General features: G+C 37.9%; 1 protein-coding gene across 1 annotated transcript; it reads right to left on the bottom strand.

The window, feature by feature from the left end:
- Positions 1-17,189: 17,189 nt before the first annotated feature.
- Positions 17,190-24,899, bottom strand: LOC106173883 (soluble guanylate cyclase 88E). Its single transcript, XM_013555200.2, has 11 exons — positions 24,369-24,899; positions 23,439-24,235; positions 23,072-23,156; positions 22,502-22,598; positions 22,103-22,232; positions 21,360-21,506; positions 20,125-20,271; positions 19,833-19,989; positions 18,960-19,069; positions 18,571-18,663; positions 17,190-17,847 (listed from the first exon to the last, which is right to left on the bottom strand). The coding sequence occupies exons 2-11, from the start codon at positions 24,216-24,218 to the stop codon at positions 17,404-17,406; spliced, it is 2,190 nt and encodes a 729-aa protein (XP_013410654.1). The 5' UTR covers positions 24,219-24,235; positions 24,369-24,899; the 3' UTR covers positions 17,190-17,403.
- Between the last annotated feature and the right edge of the window lie 2,488 nt (positions 24,900-27,387).

Genomic DNA, 27,387 nt, shown 5'->3' with positions numbered 1-27,387 from the left:
CTGTACCTTACGCTCAAACATTGCGTCCTTCAACGCTTTCAAATATTTTCAGAGAAACTTATTGTACAGCGAGGAAAAGAAAGCATCATGTGTACAGCTTGGAAGATGTCTGTCGTTCTGCTCACCTTGAAACACCAGGGGTGGCAGCCGCCGCGTAGGAGCACGAGTAAATTCTGTTCATCGACAACGCCGACCCCACCGACCCTCTGAATATGGGGTTAAAAGAGAAGCACGAAAACAGAGAGCCGTGCAACTGCAAACATTTTGTGAAAGCAAGTTAACTTTGTTTAGGAAATGTAAACTTCTAATGTCAGCTTCCTTTTCTAAAAGGAACAAACGGTCAACAATCTCGGTTCGTACCTGGGAGATCAGCATGAACACGCGATTTCTGTTGTAAATTTTAATGTAATTTTAAGTCTTCTGTCAGCTGCTTTGCTGGTTACTTAACAGTAGAAGGCACGAAAAAATGCTTTTTACTATTGAGGGATCCTGAGATGATGACACGGAGAATGACTGTAGTTACAGTTGAACTGCTGTCTTTTGAAGAGATCTCGTTGGGAAAAACTCTCCATATGTGACAGTGCACAAATCACCAATATCTTATATTATTGTAAATAAAGCTGACCGTACAACGATGCCTCCGCAATTTGCATGTCTAATGATACATTTGAGGCCGATTGTCGGTTTAAAATGATATTAGTCTGTTGTCTTTTTGGCCGATTGCCGGTTTAAGATAATACTTGTTTAGACGTTGATTTACGGGTCAGAAGGAACCAATAGGCGTTGAGAACGTCAAGATATCTTTATACCATACGTAGTAAAACGTCTGATTATAGATATGTCTAAATACCCGGAGGACAGAAAAAGTGTGACTCAGATGACGCCTCAAATGTTTTTTTTCGCCCATCGCCTCACTTTCAAGCAGCCACGTCATGGGACATGGGAAGAGACTTACTTCTCTTGCCTCGGAGTAACTTAAAAATTTCCACAAGCAACATCGGTAGAGGGAGTTGAGGTTTATTGCTGCTATTCTCAGCTCACCAGCCTGGTTGAATCGCAAGATATTTTTGTTCAACAAATTAACTAACAAACCATCCAAAACATCAAGTCTAATCTGTGCAATGTAATGAAAAATACAGGTTAAATATAATAAAAGACACAAATGATTATCAAACCAGTTCTTCTTCCGACTTTGCACTTGGATTGCCTCCACGTGCACGGAAACTGTCCAGTATTGTTGACCAGCTGGGCATATGTGTCCACCTCTCTTTTCATCTGCATACATGATCCCCCCGCCAAACTGTGTATGTGTCTGTCATCTTCTGATTTAGAGTAGTAAGAGGCTGTACCACAGATAAGTTAACTTAGGCCCGGAGCCCCACATTCTCTCCTGGGACTAAGGTTAACTTACAGATGATGAACCTCGCTCTTTTCCTCTCTCATCGATCTCCGTCCCGCCAGTCGGTGGTCCCGCCAGTCGGTGGTCCCCAATGGCTTTCATGGCATCTAAAACTGCGCATTTCTTTTACGTAAACAATCGGAAATTTTACGATTTTATCAACCATTACCGTCAGTTTAAAAAACAACCCCTGTCCGGATTTGACTAAGTTCAGCTTTTGTTGTGCAACAAGGTACATGGAGTCTAGTATGCCTCTGTCGCCATCTTTTCTTTTTTCTTTCCTTTTTTTTTCGCCCTGCGTGGCACATATGAAATAAAGCGAACTCTAAACGACGTCATTCTGTATGCTAAGACAATGCATTGACCTCTTAAACATTTTTTTCAAAGTAAATACCCTTGTCCTGAATACACGGGTCACAACTAATAGCGTTCGTCACGAAAATTGCTAGAAAATTCCTTAAGAGGACAAATGTGATTAATAATCGTAAATTACTTTGGAATTTTAAGAAATAAAAAATATAAAAATGACTTCTTAACAAAAACGTAAGTCCTCTTCGGGAATTAAATATACATTCAATCGATGCAGCACTTTTATAGTTAAAGCTGTTCAAAAACTGACTTTGAGAATATGTTCGTGCGTAAACAAATCAAGGTTTAATATTGATGACGTCTGTCTTGGTATCCCAGGTTTTGCAAGGTTCACTATAAATACCTCATTATATATCACTGTACATATACGCTTGGTAAATTTCCAAACGCCGTTTAACTTGCACAAAGGGTAGGCACACATACACCCTTTTGCGTTTTGATACAACAATCGGGGTTTATTTCGACTATCCTGCTTTTTCCGGGGTTTCAACACTTTCACGTCATTCAACACATACCTTTGTGTCTCTTCCATTATTCAAAAAATTTTGAAAATCGCTGAACAAATGTCAATATGGGAGTGAGAGAGATTTAGGTATTGGTATATTCACTATCTCACTGCTTATTTCAGACCGTTTTTCAGTGTAAAGATTAAATATATTTGAAGTTTCATTAGCTTAAATAGAACCCGTTCAATTTGTCATATCACCGAAATTGTTAAAGTCAAAAACATAAATCAAGACATTCCACTCATTCCAGATTTTATCTCTTCAACAATAATAATCTAATGACTGCTTTCAATATTGATGACTGAAAATAGTTCTGCGATAAAATGGTTCATTTGAAATTTGGAGTAACCTACATGTAGCACCAAAGTGGGCACTTTCCATGTAGACCGAAGTGTATGCGCCCCCTGGCGATGGTGTCAATACTGACTGCAGAAATTTCTAAGCACTTGCAGTCAATTGTGACATCATAATCAGAGACTGGGCATTCTGATCTGCCCGTCCTCTTCATATTTTCCATTATATTAAAATAATTTAGCAGATCAGTAACACGATATAATGAGTCTTATTTGTTGGCAAAATCATTTGTCTTATAAAATACTCTCGTGCATAAAAACATTATTCAATCTGGGGCAGGCTACTTTACATTTACAGCCCCGACAAGAAATCTTTTTCTTTCCTTTGACCCGTTGCAGATCGCGTTATCAGTAGTTTTTTGTGATATCTTGAATAAAAGAACAAATTGTCTGTCCTGTGATTACACCCTTTGAAATTTAATTTGGTTTTCTCTCTCTCTCTCTCTCTCTCTCTCTCTCTCTCTCTCTCTCTTTCAGTGTCTTTTGGCTTTCTCTCTCTCTCTCTCTCTCTCTCTCTCTCTCTCGTAGAACTCAGTGGATTGCTCGCCGATCACTTTCAACGCATCCCGCAAGTTATCGCAATCGCAAGTTTCAAAGTCTAAACCTTGGACTACGTTAACTTACAAGTTGTGAAGAAAGTCGGTAGATGGCAACAGTTAAAGAAAATAACCAACTTAGTAAGAGTTAAAGCCTCGTCAAACACGCGCGCTCGCGAAGGAAGATAGTTTCCTTTATAATGTAATAATGTATTCCCGTTTTTTCTCTATACCAGAATACAATAAAACTGCGTCCAGACAATCTCGGACAAGCACAGCCAATGGCCGCATTAATATCAATTAAACGAAGTTTACACTGATTATTATTAATTTTAAGAATAAAAAAACGCGTTAAGTATAAGACTCTGCACATCAAACACAATATTGTCAAATATCATTTTGGTCAAATACGCAATGCACAACCTTTAAAAAATAAAGGAATATGAACGAGTGCTTCACTTACTCCTATACTGCTTCATTTTAGAATTATTACAACATGGCGATTATTCTATGGGCTAGTCTGAGGATGAAAACAATGAAATATGGTCTAAGGATTGCAGTGGTCGCATAGTTGGCATAGGTTTACGCTGACTTGCCATAAATCGTCTGGAGGGCCTATTGCCTATACATTATTCAAATACACATCGTATCTATTTTCATCTTCGTCTTTGCTGTGGTCAATGAATTGTAAGTTATCCAATGCAGAACAGAGAAATTACTTTTTAAAGCATTATTTCACTAAATCAAACCATTTTAGGTAAAACTTATTTCATTCTCCTTGGGGACCACTGAATTCTCACGAGAAATGCTAGTTATTGTGGCCAGGTTCAATGTTAGTGGCATGAAGCGTCGTAAACTGCCGAGGCCCGAGGCATTGGTGCTACCGCCACCACTACGAGAGGCATGGTACGGCTGCGATATCCCACCACCGATGATAAACAATAAAATAATTGCACATATGCTGTTACATTGGAATGAGAAAATGAACGTCACTGCATCCCGATGAAATGGATTTTCCAAGTCTTGGCTTTATTTTAAGCCGTCTAAATAAAAAAAGCTGGGTATACTACAGTGCTTGGTCATTTCATAATAAAGATGCAAATTCTGTAAGATAAAAATGACATATTCATTCGAAAGCAAGATTAAAATTTGTATCTATCTGTACTATTGCTTCATATGTCCCCTTTCTTTTTTTTCTCTTTTTCTTTCTTTTCCCTTGATACTGAATAACTTTTTTTCGAGTATTTTTACTCGTCAGTCAGGTAGAAATAAAAAATGCTGGAAATGTAAACCGTGCATGACAATTAGCGGTGTGTTAAAAGGCGACATCTCCATGTGAAGTCATAGAAAACAGAGATATCTGGAAGCTATTGAGTCTTAAAATATACTCTGGATACTGTCTGAACCGACTCGTGCTGACAGAGCGTCACGCTCTTTGGAAAGTTGAATATTCACATATTACAAAGTTTGAATATTGCCTAAATTATAAAAAAAATTTTTAGATTCACGGTTTAACCTTATTTTACTGACTATTCGAGGACTTTTCTTACAAAAAATGAAAAGAATCGCACCTGAGTTTATTGTTTTTTTGAATACCTTGACAATCGTTGCAATGCATTCAAATACGTGACTTGTCAAACAAATGAGTATATATATTTGGTAATGTCATTTAGCAAAACATAAGGATTAAATATAGTTTCATATTTTCAATAAATAATTAACGCCAAAATTTTTTTTGTGAAAAAAGGAGACATTTTAAGAGAACAGAATTCAATATTAATAACAACGAGAACAATCCTAAGCTTGTGCCGAAAGGGCTTTTAAAATAAATAAATAAATAAATAAATAAATAAATAAATAAATAAATAAATAAATAAATAGTCTACAATAGTACATATTGTCATACAGGGAGCAATATGTTGACGAAAGTTGAAATAGTTTCATGGCGGAGGAGGGAAGCAAGCGTCTCCTTGTAGGACATATATCAAACAAATGGCGCAGATAACGCAGGAGTGCAGCCGACCAGCGAATGAAATAAAGCGCAAGAATAAAGCAAATCTAATAACTTGTTATTAAATTTAATGAGATGGAAAAATGTCACACTCACTTAAAATGGTATGGGTTGAAAAAATTGCAAAGAAATGTACTTGGGAGAGAGTATCGCATATATGTACTTGGAGTATTAAAGGTACTTGATATACCAGTGGAAGCCAGGTCGCCATAATTCATGTCAACTTGGCCCGTTTGAAGAATTTTCATATGACCGAGCAAGACTTACCTTTCTAGTGCCCCTGCTTGCGGTTTTATGCCTATAGAATGATATATATTATTTTGACATCTCACGTGCACGTTACACATTATTTCATAGTGATAAGAGGCGAAGGACAACCGCTGTATTCAATCCCACAGAAATATTACCACCGTCTCAGGTCAACATTACTCACTTTGCATTCCTTATAATGAACAGTTATTTAAAAAATTAAATTAAAATCTGTCCCTTATCTAATTATCGCATTTTATTAGTGGCGCTCCAGAGTGAAGTTCTTCCTCACTGTCGTGACTGAGAGAGAAAACCACAAACACCTTTATTCAATGCCGTGAGTGTTGTGAAATAAATAGGAATTTTTTGCTGGCTCACCTGTCTGATGGTTATAGAATGCTTTTATGCTAACACTATATGTATTTTGGAATCAAGATTTTTTTATATTTTAAAATAGTAAGTTGTTCACAAGGCAGCAGTATAAAGCACGTAATACTGCTCTTATTTTTTGTTCATATGGGATAAGAGAATAGAATTTATGTTGGTGCATTTAAATCTTTTAAACATTTCGCATCACGTGGGAAGTAATTTGTTACTGGAATTATAGCAGTAGAAATGTAAAACATGCCTTGTGTGCGGCCAAATTCTCAATTTAGACTAAAATAGATTTAAAACAAAATAAGAACGCAAGAGCGCGAAAGCAAATTTTATGAGATGTAACCGGGTTTCTTTTTATTTGAAAAGAAAAGTAATACCCCAGCTTATCATGCTAAAGGAATGAGAAAGAGGCCCGCCTTAGCATTTATCAGCGTTGCATCTATAATTATTGGTCTCTTCATCACTTACCTGGCAGAGGCAGCACAAGAGGACGTGATAAATGAGGACCCCTGCTCTCACCACACCACACCCCCTTCTTGATTTTGGCGGTTCCTCCTTTTGTCTTCCTGTCGCAAGGGAATATAATAGTGAACCGAGGCATGACTAAAATACACCTGTTTTCAGCGTCCTGGATATCTTTGCCGCTTTAAGATGAACTATAAGTGTCTGTGAACGCCCCGGGGGACAAGATAAGGTTGCGGAGCCCCTTTTGTAACGTGACATCCTCTCTAGGTGCCGGAGTAGTATTACTGGACTGGGTCTCTCACTGGAAAGATAGTCAAAATAAACGGCTCCCGTTTAGGTCCAACTTGCAGCTTCTATTTAATTCATTCGAACAGTGTCATGTAGCGAGTCCGCATAAATACCACTGAGTAGGCAGAGGAGGAATATATGTAAATGAAGAGTGAATTTCATGATATAAATACAGGCTGAGCAAGGTTTATAGGTCAGAGGTCATTTCCTCGCTCCCCTTAGGCACGCTCAGCGTTCTTCCACACAAAGGCAGGTCCTGGTTATTCCCACGAATTTTGAAGCGTTGTGTTCTCTGTGCTGGTTTCACCCAGCTCACACCGACACACTAACATATCATTGAGGTGGACGTATAAATGTCACAAGAATGCGGGATGACCTGGTACCTACACACCTCACATTTTTGCATTCAATGCGCTCTTTGTTTTACTGGCTCAAAAAGAAACATGCGTACCTATACAGAGATAAAATCATTCTCTCGACTGCTAGTAGCGTGAGCGAGCTCAAAAAGGACCTCCTCCATTCAACACACCACCAAATCTCACCTGGGTGGATATCACAGAAATTTACCTAAAAAGGAAACGCATTATCGTCTATGTTATATGGTAGGTTCTCTATGAAACCACCAAACCTATATAAGGTGGTTATGGTTAAGGGCTTAAGCAGTGAAGAAAAGATTAAAAAAGACGAGAAAAAATGCTCTTACTTCATAAAGACTGAAGCGACCGGATAGACTTGGCAATATAAAGGTGCAATGCCGCATCGTCCATAAATCGAGGAACGTTTGTTCACCTATGGACCTCCATATAAAAGTCCCGGCAGAAACAAGCGACGATCTTAAGTTACCTGCTATATTAAAGGGGACCACGAGGAGGTCCTGGAAAGGACGGTCGCTGGGTCTGTCTCCAGTCGGCAGTGACAGTTATTCATTTTTTAACCTCTGAGAGTCGCGGACATTATATTCAACTTCAATGACTGTGCGTGAGAAACTTGTTAGTTCAAATAATGAAATGTTCAGAAGGAATGACTTTTAAATGTTCTGTTTTGAACTAGCGTGAGAAAAATAATCGCTTCTATGTTTATAAGCAGATTTAGGTCAATAAATTTCAGCGGTTGACTGAGAAATGCAGGTGAAAACCTTGACAACGGAAGCGACCTCACTTCTGTTGTTAGTGCCCTAACCGAAAAATGAAAGGGGGTTTCTATACCACCCTTGTGCCCCCCTCAGGGTGTCGCATATAAAGGAATAACATATCTATCTGAGTAATTTCTACGAGCCAAAACTTTCCCCCCTAAATCTTTATTTATTTATTTATTTATTTATTTATTTATTGTCAGCAGTGTTAGTTTAGAATGCAGTACAACAGTACTCAACAAATAATGAGATTCAGCAACAAAGTCAAGATTGTCGTTGTGCCTTCAATCATAAATAAATGAATATATTTCGATACAAGAGAATTTGTTCAAGAGAATATATCATGATCATTGACTGAATCATGATGCACAAACAAGCACGAGTCTGTGTGAGCGCATGCGCCGTGTGGTGTCCACAGATCCAGCGTCCGAGCTCCAGTGTCCGAGTGTGCAGGTCAATGTTATAGAGTATAGCAGCAGAAGATGAAGGCACTAAAATAAAGATTTGTATGTTTGCGCAAGACAACATTCAAAACACTTCGATTCTCTGTTTACCTTTTCCTTCAAATAATAACAACAATTCTATAATAATAATAATAATAATAATAATAATAATAATAATAATAATAATAATAATAATAATAGATGGAATAATGGTAATAGTGATTTTTTCTTTAAAAATAAAAAAAGGGAATAACATTAAATATCTTGCTTTTTTTTTGGAACAACTTGAAAGTTTTGAATGTCGAGAATCGCGTAAAATGCGCATGAGCGCAGATAGTTTGAACGTAATGCGTCCCCAGAGGCAAAGCGTCGAACGCTTGGGGAAAATCTCCAAAGTTAGTTGTCACCTAAACAAAAAAGAAAGTCATTTCCAGCTTCGCCTTTGTATTAACTTCCCATAACAGCTGACACTTCTGACAAGATAGAGGGACGATAAGCACGCGGGACGCTGTACAGAGCAGAGGTACAGGGGCCCATGTGACGGTCAGAAATCACGAGGAAGAGCATAAATCTGACAAACATTTGATAAGGTCTCAGTGGCCAGCGAAAACGGCACCTTGGGACATCCTGCTCCCGTGCAGAGATGATGTAAGGGAAGCCTTGTGACCAGGGCGGGGGCCTATATCAAACCTCCCCCGGCACACGGCGGTACCAGTTCACCACGACACACCGGGAGAAACACACGATGGACTTCTACGGAAAACGACTTGTTCAAAGGTAAGGGCGTTTGGTGACTTATCCGAGGCTATTTCGTCCCCGAAAATTGCGGAATTATATTCGCGCTTGTAAACGAAGATTCTTTTACAATTGTAGAAAGTGTCCAGCTATTGATATCATGCTCTTTCTGTGCTTAAATCGGTGTCCAGGTGTGTTTTATGTGAATATCCATGTAAATTATAAAAAAGAAACGACAGTGATGATTGGATAGTTTCTTTACCTTTTGAATAGGCCTAATTGAACAATACTTTACGCTATACCTGTTCTCCATTTTTAAGGCTGAAACACAAATTTGTACATCAAATAGTATTTACATACAAGTTTTAAACAATAGTAAGTGGAACGTTGAAATATCATCATCCCGTATTAAATATTCCCATGAGACAAAATTAAAAGTTTAGATGATTAAAAAGTGTCGTCTGGCACGAAAAAATTCCCGCGCAGCCGCACACAAAGGTGATCCATCTCGCTGTCATTGCCTGACCGCAGGCTATATTTAGAATTGCACTGTGATTTATGGGCCAATCGTGGATATATTAATCTTTGGTTTAAAAGCATTTAATTTTTCACAGGTAATAAAAATACCTTGCCTGACGACATATTCTTCCAACAGAGATAATAAGAATGCATTAGATTAGAGAAAAGTGGTGGTTAATTACGTTAAATGTGTTAGTTGGGATGGCGGCAATCTCGCAAACAGACTGTGGCGGGTGTGCAAACACTGGGCCGCCTTCCAATAAATAACCTATGAATGCAATAAGGGGTATAAAATTAGACGGATTAAAAAGTGCAATCGATCGGGAAGGTTTATGGAATAATATCAGACAAAATCGATGATACTTTTATTCTTTTTAGACAAGTAATAAGAAAATACTCATGGAAACAACCCAACATGTTTTTTTAACTTTTTGTCACTCGCGTAGAATCATTTCGACCGCATGGAATTTTAATCAAAGCTATAATGGTAACACATAGATTTGATGCGTCTGGTCCTCACGTCTTCTGTGCCTGAAATGTGTGTTAAATGTACACATAGGTATATGCAGGGGCGCAGTGATCTACCCCTCCCTACCTTGTATAATTGAAGAGAGTCAGGCGTCATACATTGACAGGAAGTGTTCTAACACCTGCCAGTTATAAGAACACCTGATGTAACTTATATTAAAACAAGTTGTTGCATTTGAAATGTCTGCACGCCGTCTGATTTCTATTTCAATACCACGACCGATTTCAACTAATAGTGTGAAATAATGGATCATGATGAACTCTGTTTTGAATTGACGATGTTCAATATCCTAAGCAAACTTAATAAATACGTCCAAACTTTGACAATATTCATCTTGGGACGTATTGAATTGGTTTGGGAAATTTTGAAAGGACAGTCTGCCTTACTATTTCACTACTATGTTATTTAAACATACATGCAGCAAGGGTTCTAAGAACTGGCACACTGTCAATAATATTTCAAATTTTACTATGAAACCAAGCAGTATTGTGAACTGTTAATCAGGTACCAGTGATTTAGTTGACACCAAAAGATGTGGTTTTCAGGCCTTTCTCCAAGTCAAAACGTATCTTAATGGCATCTTTGTCAAGGTTTTTAAGTATAAATTTGCCTACCACTTTCTTAGACTACAGATACTTGTCCAAATGCATATCCTTAAACCTGTAACAGCAAATAAGATAAAAATGGCCATAATTATATTGAAAAAAAAACAAACAATAAATTAGTTTGTATTATCTAAAAGTATGAGTGTGACCGGAAGTGGTCCCAGAAGAAATATGGTTGGAGTGAGGTTTATGTCCCGTTTACGACTTCTGGGATCACGAGATTATTGATTACTCTTACAAATCTCGTCGTTTTCTACTTTCGTCACCTTGTTAAGTGCCAGCGTTGGTATAACTGGCAATACCTTAAGTACCATTTTACCACCTACCCGCGTTTACACTTAACCAGTTAAAGCAACTTAAATGGGCCTATCATTTGAACCGCGCTTGCAACCGCTTGGAGAGTGATTTTCGATCATCTCTCGCCTAGAGACTTGTGGGATCCTTGCAAGCCTCATGACGCCCTCTGGCGATGGCCACTGTTCGCAAGAATTTTGCGGGTGTTTTGAACAGTTTCATAAAATCGAAATTCCCCTCGGGAACCGACGAAGATGGAGTTGAAGAGAGACGGTCGTGGGTGGGGGGTGCGATCATTTGGACGCGGTTTTAAGGTGTAATTTGGCGATTCTCTGCCACCAACCTAGAGGGCAGGTCAAAAATCGCTCTGCTAAATAGTGGTCGTAGGCAAGTTGTAAACGGGGTGTTAAATTTACCTAAAAACAGGGGAAAAAATCAATTTTGTGCATATTTCTGTGTTATTTTTACACCGAGCAACTTAAGTGTGAACATACTGAACAGCTTTCTGTTCCGGATCTTTGCCATTTTTATCTATTTCTGTTTTAATATCCGCATCTGTAACTGGTGAAGACGCCTTTGTTATGCTCTCTGACTTGACTTTGCTCGCTTTGAGTGTCATTTATATCGTCCCCACGTGGCGCCCCGCGCAACTGACGCTTCAAATTAACCAAATACTTCGCCACTAATTGTGCGTGATTAAATAATTAACCGTCTCGATGGATTAACGATAGATTGGCGGAAGCCTAAGACTGAGTAACGACCTAGACAGGTAATTAAGAAAAAACACGCACTCCCTGCCTCCTCCCCTGTCTCCACAGACCCGTGTTCCAAGTTCTAGGACCGGGAGTAAAAATTGCCACTACGTTGAAATTTCCCGCTCAGTTAACCTGAGTCGATCCCCGTATCTCGTAAGCATTTTGTTTTATTGTTGAGAAAGAATATGGAATTCATAAAACATTTAATTTTATTTAAAAGATCTTCGGCAGTCCATGGTTAAGGTCACTTGTAGAAAGCGGTGGTATCGTATCAGCCGTAAAAAGTTATGTCGCGTACCCAAACCTTAAATGAATATAACACAATGGCATCCTGGACCAAGGGGTTGGTGCGGATATTCTGCGGACATGTGGCCTAAAATTAACTCTGTAAGCTTGTTTTAATTTATTCATCGACAGCAAAGAAGTTGATAAACCGTTTTATTTTACGCATTACACGTTTTAACAGGGAGAATCTTGCAAAAAACGTAAATGTCAGTTTTAGATGGCTGGTCTAATTGAAATAGTAGTATTATAAGATTCTTACATCTATCAAATACTAACAAATACAATGTACATATACTAAACGACAGCTTGCATATCTTGCTTTCCTTCTTGCTGGAATGATATTCACAAGCTCTTATTTTTCTTATATATTTATATTCGACGTATCATAAAAAAATTATATGCTACTACTGCCATAGATGAGTTGATATTTTTCTGTAAACTGCGCTCGATCAGACCATCTGTGATAGTTATTTCCTACTACGAGAATATCTCTTGGTGCTCAAGTATTACGTGAACGTTCATGAGAACGAGAGACCAACGAGAAGTGTGACTGTTTGCAGTCTTTTAGTGTCACGTTGACCGTAAACTGAAGGTTAAGGATCATGGATCATCCTGTTGATATAAAATAGACTCATTCATAGCGGTGGTCAGGCAAATGGACCGGACGGTTATTTTGGTCGAACAGACCTCAACATTTTTTTCAGAAAAGCTAAAAGTCGAGATGAAGCGTCTCTCTTCCCCTCTTTTTATTCACGGTGTGATCCAGGACTTGGGGAACGCGGGCTGCGTTCTCTCCGAGTCCCCATCTGTCGCTTGTGTTGTGACTGGAGGGTGGACACATGAGGGTTGAGGCGAGCAGCTGGCGTCGCCATAACCTCCGCGCGTCCACAGCTGCCTTCCTCCGCACTAGTTAATGTCACTGCGATTGTTATAAAAAGATCTATACAGACTTTTTCTCTTCAGTTTCGTCTTGCCAGGTGGCAGGGGAGAGTAGCACGTTCCTGTGTCACACAAGGACACGTCAGTTACACAATATAGACAGAGAGGAAGAGTTCTAACAACAAATTACAGACGTTATATACCTATCTAGTGTAGTGGGCGTCTGAAGACAACCATGTTGTGAAATTTCGGAAATACTGGTGAATACAATCAACTGCCCCTACGCCTCTCTGCGACAAGTTTCTAAGGAGGACGTTTTTTTATCATTTTAGGTAGAGAAAATTCTACATCAATCCTAAGAGAAGGCATTCGAGCATGAAAGAAAGGAATAGCAACAAGCAGTGTCCAGGCCGACCTATTGATTTGTGGTTAGCTAATTTAGTCTCACTTTCCTTTAAACGCTCTAAAAATTGCCAAAAGTTCAATAAAAGATATGCGATGTACACTGATGGCTGGAAGTTATATACTTTAGGGGTGAGTATAAACTTGAAATACTAGTATATTGTAATTTACTCTTAAAAACAGCACCAATCAGTAATACTTGTAGTGCATTCAATTGCGTTTTACATGTAACTGTTAGATAAATGTGTCATACCATGTTTGGGAGTTCATAGTGTAGACAGTTCTGTTCTTTCACGAAGGCAGACGACTGTAACCGACGCACAGTGGGGGGCAAGGAGGAGGTGGATTGGTGGAAATTGACCAACAAGAATTTGGGGGTTCTTAAGAAGTATGAATTGCGTGTAAGTTGACGTAGTCCCAGGGTTTTTGAAAATATCGACTTGCGATTACGTTAACTTACAAACAATCCTTACCAACATAACAACGCACTTCAAATGTCTTACTCTGTGGTGTCTTTCCGGGTGTGGTGAAAGTTGAACAACGTTTTAAACACATAATACTCAAGTCAATGGTGTCTTTCCGGGTGTGGTGAAAGTTGAACAACGTTTTAAACACATACTACTCAAGTCAATGGTATCTTTTCGGGTGTGGTGAAAGTTTTTAGCATATAACAATACTTCTGTCTGGAGACACCTTTTAATAGTTCCAAAACCTTCTACTTGTGGTTTGTAAGAGTTAAGTTTCTGGATGTGGTGACAGTATCAACACTCTAAGAACTGACATCTTGCGCGGTGAAGTTCTGTCTACTAAGGAAGGTACCAGTAGAGGGCAGTGCGAGCGTTGGTGTCCCATTGACCCAGGGTTGTCACTGTCCCCAGTCAATGTTGACACCACCGCCCGAACTGCCCGTGCCATCTCTATTACTAAGATTGGGAAAAGTTTTACTTAACGCGTTTTACCGTCTTAAAACTATATTTTTCTGTTTTCATGGTTATTATTATTATTATTATTATTATTATTATTATTATTATTATTATGGTTTTTGTTTTGTAACTGTCTGCAGAGAATTGGAAGGCATCAGATATTGAACAAAAATTCTGGTTGAAGACTTTAAAGGTATCACGTGTATATGACGTACTTCTATTTTATCTTTTTTTAGAAAATAAATGCAACACAATTCCTGCGGTGACAGGAAAAATTAAAACCGTGACCGCAAAATGTAGCTGCATATATAAGCAACATTTTCCGTCTGTATTATGCAGAATATTTTGCGTCTCAAAAAACTTAACAACTTGTGGCTCCAATTTGTTTAGATTTCGATGTTGTAAAACGTCAGGTTGAATCTTATAGACCCAAATATTACCTTTATTCCGAGAAAACGCCAAATTAATCTGAATTAAGTGCGCCAGTGATTTTCGCCAGAATTTACTGATATTTTGGCATTCGTTTTTACTTAGGAATCCGCATTTTTTGCATCTAGCATCCACAGTTTGGGATCCTATAAAACTTGTTATTACACTAGAGGTAAAGAAGGTGTAGACAGACTTAGAAGATGTACACAGACATAGGAGATGTACACAGACATAGGAGGTCTCGCGCTGTAAGTTTACATAGTCCCAGGTTGTGACGGGTTCCCGGGACTATGTCAACTTCCAGCTTGGCACCCTTCTCATCACCACGCACAGTTACCATTTTCCTTCTTCCGGTTTGGCACCTCTCACTGCAGCAGTGTCATCTACAGATATATCCAGCCCGGGTCTCTTGGCTATTGCTTACATTTTCAACGTACCAGTTTTGTACACTTTGAAAACTGAGGCAACCTTATCATTTAATTATCCTCCTCGAGTACGTGCGACCATTGCAGGACACTTCAAGGAAATCTTCCTCGGAAAAGAAGGCACCACTCCAGCCGTGTCTGATACAGAAGTATATGGCGATAGTTGGCGCTCCCACAACAATAGAACTAGTTGTAATTTACTTTTCAATGACGGTGGTTTCTCCAGGAGGTGACCAGTGACCAGTGACCCGTGACCAGGCGGCTACATTCGAGGGTCCTGGGGAAGCCGCGGCTAATGAGCGTGGATTTCCCATGATCCGTAACTGTAGTATGCTAGTGATCGTCCAATGAAATAGTTCACTCCATACTCACTCCAAACGGCGTTCATATTTTGCAGACAGTGGTAAATAATGTGTAGTAGTGAATCAAGGTACTAGTAAGCAATTTTTGGTGCCAATTGCAAGTTTAAGAATGGCATTACGTCAGCTTTATGAATGTAGTTCGATATGTTTGCTAAATGACAACCGTAACAAAATTCAAATTAGTGAATCAATAATTACATTTTGTATTGAGCACGGTTCGCAATTAAAATTGTATTCAGAGTCAAACCTCAAAATTCGATGAAGTGGCCCTGTCAGGTTGAAAATTATCAAGAAATATGACGATTTAGTTGAGACTAAACATAACATTTAAATCGCTTGTCTTTCAGGTTAAAATTATCAAGTAATATGAAGATTTAGTTGTGACTAAACATAACATTTAAATCGCTTGTTTTTTACGTCAATCTGTTGTACTGCCTTTATATGGTATTCCCAATTTCTCGATTCCTCCGTTAAATTAAGACCCATCGAACGTGATATAGTGTAAGATATCAGGAATGGTATGTTAAGCCTAAAGCAAGTGCTAACGTATGGTAACAATGGGTATTTTTGCGGGATTTGACTGTTTTGTGGTGGTCACTATATTTCAGGCTCAGGATTTTTTCTTTTTGCATTTCGATAATCGCCATTTATCCAAAGTGAATCAATATATCGGAACTCAACTCGAAACTGTTTTATTATAATATCTTTGAATTAACTATTTTCAGCTGTCTCTCCGTTTGCATTTTCAACATTGCTTCCTCAAGTAAAGCGACCCTAAAACAAATGTGATTTGGTTTGGAGAAAACATGGTATGGGAGGAGAAACAATTGGGAAGTCGTATAAACAATCATGGATCAGAGAATCACACTTTAAGAAGTGTATTCAAAATCAAAGAGCACGATTTTAATATAGTGACGCAGACATGACAGAGATTTGGGCAACACATTTTATGACTTGTCAACACTGCTTGCTGCTAGCTGTTTTTGCCCACAGTTGCCCCCCCCCCCCAACCTGACTACCCCTGTTGACGGCCACATGTGACTACCCCCTCTTAACCACCCCCTGACCACCCCATTTTGAACACCTCACCTGACTACCCCAACTTAACTGCCCCACCTGACACCTGGCATCTGTTACGTTGCAGATAATTAACCATTCGCGTGCAGGAACATCACCTCGCCAATTACACGTAATCAACTTTCATCTGCGACCAACAGCTTTCAGACACTTAATTCTAGCCATTATAGAATAGAAGCTGGTCACATATGATATAAAATTATCAAGTAAAACAAGATGTTGTTGTACGAAAATAGCATGATCGAGAATATTAAAGAGAAACCGAGTCCAGTATCAGACAATAGTCCACGATTGCAAGAACTGCATTCAAACAGATTTTGGTTGATTATTGATTGGACAAAATGTCTCTGGCGTTTTCAATACTTAAAAGTAGGGACCCTCATATAAATCTCTAAAACTCTACTAGTTTCTTACACGACTCAAATTAAGTGCCACAGGATAAACAGAATTGTTCTTTTATCCATAAAAGAACTTTAAACTTAACATTCTTCAAATTTTTGGTTGTAAATTCCGTTGTAAATTTGACCAACTTACTTACTTACCACGGTAAGCAAGCAGAAATATCCGTTCAAATATCATTTTTCGGATAATATGGAACGTTGCCTGTTGGCATTTCTAATTTACTATTTGGTCTGCTTATGTGGCAAAACGTTCGCTTGAAATTCATATTTAATAGACACAAATTTTCAAAATGCTTTCTTAATATCCATTTCAATTTTGGAAGATTTAGAAAAAAATATTTTTCGATTTTTCACGCTTTTTCATTAATTATCTCTTTTATGAATGAAAATTTGTACTTGGGATAAAGATTAAAAATTCACTAAAGACAAACCAAGCTGAATGTAGAACCAGTATATCAATATAATTTAATAACACAATTTAACGTTTAAAATCACATCAGAAAAAAAGCAAGTGTGCGTGTTGATTTTTTGCACAGCTCACGTGGATGTACAGTTGGCAAAACCATATATAACAGAACAAAATTAAACAACAGGCAAAGCGACTAAAGTAGGGCATGGTCCTGCTTCTAGTCTACTAAATGCATCGATTTGTTTTCATAAAATAAAACACAATTTGCTCCTGCCGACAGGCAACACGTTCTCTCGTGTGTTTTCATCTTCAGTATCATTGTGATCGACATGTAAAATGACTTTCGATCTAAACTTGTCTCTATTTATATCATTCATCGAAATGTTGAGATCATTAACTTCTTTCTCTTTTCCGCGTCTTTTACCGAAATCATTCATTCTGCTGGCATGCAGATCCTCGCCTGTAAAACTGGCATGGGAGGCGCTATAACTACAGACTAACGAAACTACATCTGTCTGGTCGACCTCTCCGAGTAGAGAAAACACTTCTGTTCTCTCTTCAAACGGTTCCTCTGCCAGACTATCTTCTGTCTTCGGACACAGAGCAGCTTTGTACGCCAGTTTGGCGTATTTGGTGGGATCCCGGCCCGGAATTCCCGCTAACCAGTAAGTCTTCATAAGGCCTTTGCCCTGAGAAAATGTTAAGACGTGACGTTCATCAAGTTTCAGGACAAAATACAACACTTGGCCTTGTCTACCTGTATAGTAACTTGTGATATATTACCAATATCGGTTATCTATCCAATAATAATAATAATAATAATAATAATAATAATAATAATAATAATAATAATGATGATGATGATGATGATTATGATGATGTTGATGATGATGATGATGATGATGATAACATTTTAATAAGCTACACATAAAACAAACAGTATATTAAGATATTAACTTAAGTATGTCTAAAATATAAATACATTAAGCTACTGAAACATCAAAATTATGAGAAACAAATTAAAAGGTGAAACTGTTGAAATGATAAGATCATATTGTCTTCTTATTTATTTCATGGAATAATGCAGAGGAGAAAGAGTGTAAGAAAAGTTACCATCCAAAAACATGTAATCATGTTTTAAAAATACTTTCGATCCAATCATAACATCATTGCCCCAATAAACGCAGCGATTCAGTTAAATTTCGGTCGTTCAGAATAGAATTTCCATCGATTTTTTATAAAATTGATTTACAAACATCACCTGCTTTTTATTTCTAATAAAAAATCCCTTTCTTATTCAGACAAGTCCCCACTGCTGTTTTGTACCACGTTAATCTTGGATGTTTTTTTACACATTTTTCAGCAAGACTTGAGGGGAGAGGGGGTTTAAAAGTAGTAGGCGCTACGGGTACCTTAACTTGAAGCGTTTTTCGCTCATGCAGCACGTAGCCCTCTCCGCTGTCAATGAGCTGCTTTGTTGTTTCGCTGACGTGTACTTTCATTGCCTGTGGAAGGAGATTATCAAGTCAAGGCGTATATATATATATATATATATATATATATATATATATATATATATATATATATATATAGTTTATACAGAGTTGCTGGTAATGTGCAACATAGATAATCACACTGAAAAGAGCATATCATTGATGGTATTGCAGTGAATACGTGTAATAGCATCACCTCAAAGTGTGGTTTTATCATGAAAATTTTTTTGGGCTTACACCTAAAAGTGTCTTATCTTATACAATTATATAACCTTTTTTAAATTAAGCCCCCCACTGTCATGGCGTACCTCTCCCGTGGTCTCCATCCTAGAGGCTGTGTTCACCGTGTCCCCAAACAAACAGTACCTCGGCATCTTCATCCCTACCACACCTGCTACCACTGCACCCGAGTGAACGCCTTAAATAAGACAGATATACATGGTGTATAGAGAGAACGTGTAACACACACACACACACACTCACACACACACACACACACTCTCTCTCACACACGCACGCACGCGCACACACACACACACACACACACTATAAAGTTTAGTTATTAAGCTCATTTCTTCATTATTTGACTTGCAAAGCTAGAAAGAGTACATCCATACCAATATAACAACAAAGAACGATCTAGACGGCAGATACCTATTTCCATGCGTGTACGCCCTGTATTGATTTGTTCATCAGCGAAAATAAATATGCACTACTGCAATAACAAGAAGGTTACATACGAGTATACTAATAAATTCAACAGACCAGCCGCAGAAAGGTTGGCACTCTCCCTTGCTTGAGTGCCATGATGAAATAAGGCGACTGTTCTATTAATAAAGTTAACATTTTGTGAAAAACACATTTCTAAAAAGACAACCCCATTCATCTATACATTATTATCTATACATGATAGTTGACGGCTCTTCATACTACCACGACAAAGGAGAATTACTGGAATTAAATAATTAAACATTAACAGTTAAATTGATTTTTTATACAGAGGCACTTTACTGCACCATATTGAAATGATGAAAACAACTTCTGGAAGTCAACAAGTCTCTCATTTCATTAAACATTTCATTCCAATTATCGCGCTATTTCATCCTCTCCATAATGTCAAACAATAATCAATATCACCAGAATAATATATAATTAATAAACAGACAGAGTGTGTAACTTACCTATACGTATGGCCATGTTTCCTTCAGATGAAGGATTTTCCAGGTTTAGCGTGGCGTCTAACATGTCAAACGCCATGTTACAGATGTGATGCGCGTGGTATTTGGTTTTGATAGGTGCTCCCGCCACGACCATGTAAGCGTCCCCTATCGTCTCCACCTGGCAAATAGAACAGTCACGTGGTTCATATGTTCAGACTGAAACGAGCGTTCCTGTAAATACCACTAAATCTGGATAGTTTTTTGAACTTTCATAAATTTTAATATACAGGAGAAAAACATCCCAGTTCTGTACCTTATAGACCTGGTTCTTCTCACTGAGTTGGTCAAATATTGTGTAGATCACGTTCAGCATGCCCACCACTTGCATGGGAGATATTTGACTGCAGATAGTAGTGAACCCTACAACATCGCTGAACAACACGGTGACACTTTCAAAACTCTGAAAAAACATAAAGGAAAATGCACGCACAAGACTTAAGTGCAAGGAATATATAATAAAATGCTAATAATATTTAAGATTTAAGGTACAGCAGAGGGTAGTAAATTTAGATTGTACAATTATATAAACCCAGAGCTACATGTATTTGTACATGATATTTACAATAGCACAGTGCCAGAATATGACCGGTTAGCAACAAGGCTTAGACTCTCCGCGCATAATTTGGAAAGAGACAAAAAGGAGGTGGGCAACGATTTGCATGGAGAACCGTTTTTGTAAATGTGAGGATATACAGACTGAAAAGCACGTGGTTTGTTTATGTGCAAAAACAGCTTCAATTAGAAATCAATTTCCACAGGTTCACTGAGGAAACCTTGCAAATGTTTTAATAGTTTATAAGTGCAAGGTACCTCTAAGGTATAGATAAAGTACGAGGTGCTGAGCTTTACGAGAAATAGAGCAGATAAATGGCGAGGCGAAGCCGAGATAATTATCTGCTCTATTTCTCGTAAAGCTCAGCGCCGAGTGCTTTATCTGGCTTAAAGCACGAGTAATTAACACTGTGCATTGGTGCGTGGAACGCATTCGTGGATGACGTGACTTTACACGAAATAAAGCACGGCGCGACCTATTGTCTTTTGACAGGAGAGTGCTTTAAGTGTATAAAGTTACACCAAGAAGCAGTATTTTTATTTTTTTTGGTTAAATCCATGAATGTTCATTCTGTTTTGCCCGAAATTTCTATATGTATTTGTCATATTTTGTATATTATGGAAATAAATGTATCTATCTAATTGTTTCTTAACCGTGGTACAACGCTGTCTACAAATATCGTTACATTTTTAAAAAATTCAAAACCACAAAGATTTTAATCTTCAAAAAATATTCAAAAATAAAAACTGATGAAAAGCTAAATAAAACCCAATGAAATATAAATTAGCCATATTATACATTTGAATAAAAATTTTGTCTTTAAACTATCGAAATTGTCGTTCATGTGTCAGAAAAAATTTGACCATAAACTTTTAAATCATGACAATGTATTACTTTAAACAATATTTACACGGATTAAAAAATATTTCATTTACCTGGCAGGTGTTAACGGCAGGCTCTCCTTTACGCAGACGATCAGCAACAGTCTTTGGGATCATTTGGTACAGCAACGAATCTGTTCTCTTCATTTCTGCATCCAACTTCTTCATCGTCTCCTCCAGGTTTTTGTTTTTTGACTGTTCCTGAAAAAACGATATTTTTCTATGATTTACTTTACTATCTCCACATTCCTCGTTTATATTGACTTATGCAATCTGCTACTTAATCGTCGAATTTTGTTATTTTTCTGTTTATGGCTCTAATGTTGGTTGATCTGATGAACGCATTATAAAGCACATATCACTATTATTTTTAAACCTTAAAGATACATACAAAGTCAATTTTTTGTCACAAAAACCAACCAAATGCCAGCATATAGTTTCAAGTAGTATAACTAAGAGAATTACCAAAAGGCATTGTTTAATTTTACCCGAAAATGATGTTTGAACAGATTTTTCTGCTGGCATTCTAAGCTGTATGTCAATGGGGCAGGAAAGTAGGTCACGAATGTAGGTTAAATTTACAACCATAAATTTAAAGAAAGGAGCAGTCTAAAGGTCTTTTATGGCTGATCGAGTGATCTATTCAGTTTATCCCTTGGCATGTAAAATTTATTTGAGTCATATAAGAATCTAGTAGAGGTGGTTTACATGTGTTACTGGGAATCCACGCTCCACCGATGCTCGGTTCGTATGTACCTTTAAATAAGCCTCAAATGTATTTCTGATAAATGTCTTACTTGGTCCAAGGCTAGTTTGAGTTCTGCAGACTGTTGTGTTCCAGCTAACACCAAATCTCTGCTGGAGTCGTGCATACTAAGATCGTTGATATAGAGACCGGCCCGGAACATGACGTCAAGATTCTCCATGCTGATTTATACGACAATAATAGAATGATTCAATAAAATCGGTGAAATTGTTATTTTATAGTCTTGGCACCCTTCAAGATAAATCTTTAAGATGTAATACATGTATATAATAAATAGAATAGGTACATGTAGGTAGTTTGGATGAAAAAAAAAAAAAAACGAAAAAGGGTTGATAATGTTTAGATATTCTAGGTAGGTGCATAAAAGGAGGAACGTGAATGAAATGGTATCACAGAAGGATTTAAAATTTTTCATTTAAGAAAACCTTACATTGGTGTTCCCAGAAATAAGATGGAGTCCCATTCCTCCACGTACATCATCTGTCCCTTCAGACGCAGGTAGGTGGGACGATGGGAAACGGGACAGACTGGAAAACACATCGAAGCAGTGAGATAAAAATAGTGAAATAGCTTGGAAAAAAAATGAAAATATACGTGAAGCAGATACCACAATTTTCCAGTATAATAGAATTTCCATTAACAAAATAAGTAGAAAATGAAATAAAATGAAATAAAACAACGGAAAGAAATTAAAAAAAAGGATTTTAATAAGGGATATATATGATATTGGAACAGATAGTTCATAAATATTACTGGTTGATTTTATTTGGCAAAGGAACGGTGTTATGCTATAGAAGGTATCATGTGATCTACATAACTGATACCACGCTACAACCCAATGAAAACAACGCCATGTAATTATAACTGAGTTAAACCCCCTTTACACTGGACGTCCTCCTTTTTGCGTCTTTTTTGCGACCATGAAACTGGCATCGCTGTGGTCGCAGAAAGGACACAGTCCAGTGTAAAAGGGGCTTTAGTATTGCTGTAGACTAATCACCTTCATAGTCTGTTCCGCCCTTCTTCAGTGCCATGGTCTCATTGACGGATTGTAGTGTGAACACGTTATTGGTGTGAGACATAACCTGAAAGACACGCTGTCAACTGACATTGGTTGCCATTGTGCCTTTTCTCATGTTCCCTCTAATTTGTCGTTCATGCGTCTAAGTTTCATGTATTTGGTATCACGATACGAACCAACATTATTGACAATAACAGAGAAATATTTGCAGGTTTACATAAAGAGAGACACTCAGAACACACTTTAAATTGTAAATTGACAACGATCAACGTTTCAGAATATTTCGTTTATACGCAGCTGTTGTAATTTATAATTTTAACTTTTCTAGTAAAACATGGAAACTTACGTTTTTCCAGGTAAATTCTAACAGAGGGCGCAACATGCTGAATTCTGTGTCAATTTGCTTTCCTTCCAGCTTCTCTAAAACTTGCTCTAGAATTTTACCTGCACTCCTAATCAGCATATCCCGATTAAATACAAGATGGAACGGGAATGCATTGAAGAAGATTTTCGAGTTGACCGGCAGGTAGGTCTTTTCTGCTGTTATCTGCGTGCCGGAGTCCTCGAAACTGCTATTGTCAAACTTGAGTTGGAATACAACTTGGGTTAAATCCTCTGTTTCAGTGTGACTTATTACCTCAATGTCAACGTCAGTGTTGTAAAAGAGATTTCCAACGGCTCTGATTTGACCTTTAACGTAATATAAAAACCCTTTCCTCTTAGTTCGATAATAGAGAGTTAGTCCTTCTTTGGTTTCGTTTTGACAGACGAAGGAAGGGGGTTTAAGTTTAGGATAACTGAAGCGTAAATATTCGTGAAGATTGTCCAAACCATTGATGAAATCTCTCATTTGACGGCCGAATACCTTGAGAACTCGTTCGTAGCCATGTTGCCGAACATAGTGTACAAATGCCACTCCTAACTGCTCCATCAACTCATCTTTGGGGGTTCCAGTAATGGCGTAGGTAGCGTCTCGCACTCGGGGAATCAAGGTCTCACTGTAGACTTGGTGGGTGACAAAATTACTCTGGCTAATATTTGCTCGTTTTCGTATTTCATCGGCAACGTTGTTGCCATATGTTTGTTTCAAGTAGTCGAATATATTTTCTAGGAGTAGGCCATACATGTTAGCGTTGTCTTGCCCTGCAATATGAGTGATAGGACGTACGTTCGCATTGAGGCGTAGCTGAATATACCAACTGAAAAATTGGTTATTCATCAAAAAAGAACTTACATTTTATCCTACCTATTTTCTTAAACCAAAAGTAATACTTACCAGGGTGAACAGATCTTTATAGTATAGTAAACAGTATAGTATAGTAAATTGTCACTCCGCTCCCAGTAACGATTGTAGTCGTCAGATGAAAATTGTAAGATAATAGTTCACCATTTTCTCTATAAAGCCTCTCTCCAGAGGTGCTGTGGCAGAGGATTTATATACTAGGATCCGGTGTCCTAGGATACGTCTAGAACGCAACTCCAGCGATGACAATTAATAATAAACACTATCTGCTGTTTTCAGCAACGACACGATGAATTGCGTACTCCAATAAAAGGAGACAAAAAGCCCGGCAATAATACCTGTGTTTATTAGTGCGTTTGTAATAAGTAAACGCAACGCGTTGATTGTTTCCAGAAATGATGGTTGATTTTTGACGTAGGGTAATACTATGGACAGCGTCCGTTAATTGGTGAGCGTAGAGTGTCATTACCATGGTCATTATCACCGGTCAAATAACGTTGTAATTTACTCTCACATATGATTTTCCACAGTTTATTGGAATCACTGGTCCTAAATGAGTTTTCAGAGTTGTATGGTAATGATCATAATATTACCAAAACAATTAACTCGTGATTGAAAGATGCATTCGAAATTAACTGAACTTTACGTGCACTGGCAAAACGGACCAAAACATTAATAATAATAATAATACATAGGTAAACCAAAGTCAACTCGGGGTAAATGACTCCCTTGAATATGAACTCATCATTAACCTTGTATTGAAATGTCAGTGTCTAAATGTTTACATAAGGAAGTGATTATCGAAGGACCTCGAAATTCTTGGGACCATCTTTAGACCTCCCAAACAGTTACATGTACGTCGCTTTATATATATATATATATATATATATATATATATATATATATATATATATATATATATATATATATATAAACGCGGCATAACCATAAAAAATGTCACACAATCTCAAGGTGTGGATGTCTTCCTATCACATCAGACCGTGTCACACAACCCATGCAATTTATCTGGTCGGGATGCTATTTGCAGTGGGCGAGAAAGCCAACAAGTAGTGCTTCACTTAGCGATTTGGCACATATTGTGACGTACCTGTTTGGGAGGCCTGGCTCTGATTAAAAACCACTGTTCGAAAGCAAACACTGCCCAACCATTCAGGAAAGAAATTCAGTATTTCACCTAGAATTCAGATATTGGCTAGATTGACTTGCTCTTTCATACCAGTATGTAGTTGCTTTACTTGTTTACTGATATTGTGAGGTGTAGCCACCGTATCAGTAATTTCCTGTCCTGTAGAGCTTTTGTAATGGGAATTTGATAAGGTTTTTTGCTATGAAGTCTTTTAACCCCCCCCCCCCCCCCCCCGACACCCATCCGCTTGGCAGTCCTAAATAGTGACCGGCAAATCTATGTCACAGTTTGCCGAAATGCATTTTACTGTGGGATTGATTTGAGCATAAAATGGCAACTTACATGGAAGGAGTAGTTTCGTTATATTTGAATAAATACAAACAAGGACATCCGTATCATTTTATTAATTCACAACGGTAAAATGATTTATTGGAATATGCATATTACATACAATATTTCGCTTGAGCTCTCTTTTAGAGCTTCAACGGACTTGTTGTTGACGAACAACAATTTAAATGAAGTGTTTTTGACAAGCATAAAACGCAAGTGCAATATGGACGTAAGTATTAATTTTTACAGTCTTACGTCTTACAATCTTAGTTATACGCGTAGAGTTTACGTTTGTGGGCATATGTAACAACGTGTATCAAAAATATACCAAATGATTTCCAAAGTTAAGTCTACTCAAGATTTTGAAAGCGAATAGGTGTCGTTTAATTTGCAAATCCGAGGTGGTGCTGCTACAGCAGAAGACCTAAATAGAAGCTCTAAAATCATTCTTAAACTACTTTAAAACATGCAGCTTTTTTATTTTAATTCAACCCAAAAATGGCACCAAAGCGTATTTTCTACTTTTACTTACGCACCGAGGTAGTAACACCTTCTCGCACGTTGCTCATGAACTTCACGCAATATACAAAAAATTCAATTAAAGCAGTATTGCTTTGAAGTGAATGTGTTCCAGATACTCATGTTATTGACGTACATTTCAGTACAAGGTCGCTGCCTGTCGTGTTGAGTTGACGGCTTTATGTAACCTATGGTCCACAACCCATTTATTTATTAGTCAAAACACACCGCCACGCCCTTCTCGTGCCCGTTTGCCTCTCGAATGAGAACCACAACCGAGAACAACACCACGGCGGGGCATGGAGCTTGGACCGAACGATAAACCCCCACGATTTGTCATAATTTACGTTGAAAAAAAAGGTGATAAAAATTGAGTGAAATCCTTTTTTTCCCACCTTTCTTTGCTTGAAATTTTTGTGCCATGTAGCCTACATGTGTAGGTGTCATCAGAGCGCCCCCCCCCCCACGTGGTACAATGTGCGACATTATGTAAAGAGTTGCTGAGCAGTTTCAAGACTGAAAGATTGAAAACTGGAAGCAAAGCTTCAATGGTATGGGGATATTTTACATTAGAAGTTAAGGGCAGATATAGGATTGATGGAAAAATGCTTTACCGTGTATAGAGCTTGCAGTCAGGATTTGTAATGTTTGTTACGACTCAATTTGAGAATTTACATAGAACCTAGGCTATTTTTTATTTTGAGGGAGCGTTTTCTCGTCAAATGACCGCTTCTTTCGACTCCCACTAACTCCCCTGCCTACGCGCCTAAATATTGTTCGATAATTATGCAAACTTAGCTTAAAAAGTAATGATACTAACAGCAGTGCGGATATAACACCATGATCTGGTAGACAGTGGTGCACAGTGCATTGATTTTTTTCTATAAATATTAATGATGAAATGACAGACATATAGGCACTTTTTACTATTCTCTTTGAAAATAAATAGTGCGAATCAAAGCTCTTCATAATCATAGAGACTGTTGCCTTGCTTTAATTGATTAAAACATATCACTATTTTATGCTTCTAGTAACAGTTGCCGTGCATCCACATTC

This window comes from Lingula anatina, chromosome 1 (genome assembly GCF_051362555.1).
Source record: "Lingula anatina isolate TDL-2025a chromosome 1, LinAna3.0, whole genome shotgun sequence".
NCBI lineage: Eukaryota > Metazoa > Brachiopoda > Lingulata > Lingulida > Lingulidae > Lingula > Lingula anatina.
The sequence above is the reverse complement of the archived record's forward strand: the minus strand, read 5'-3'. Positions and strand labels throughout refer to the sequence as shown.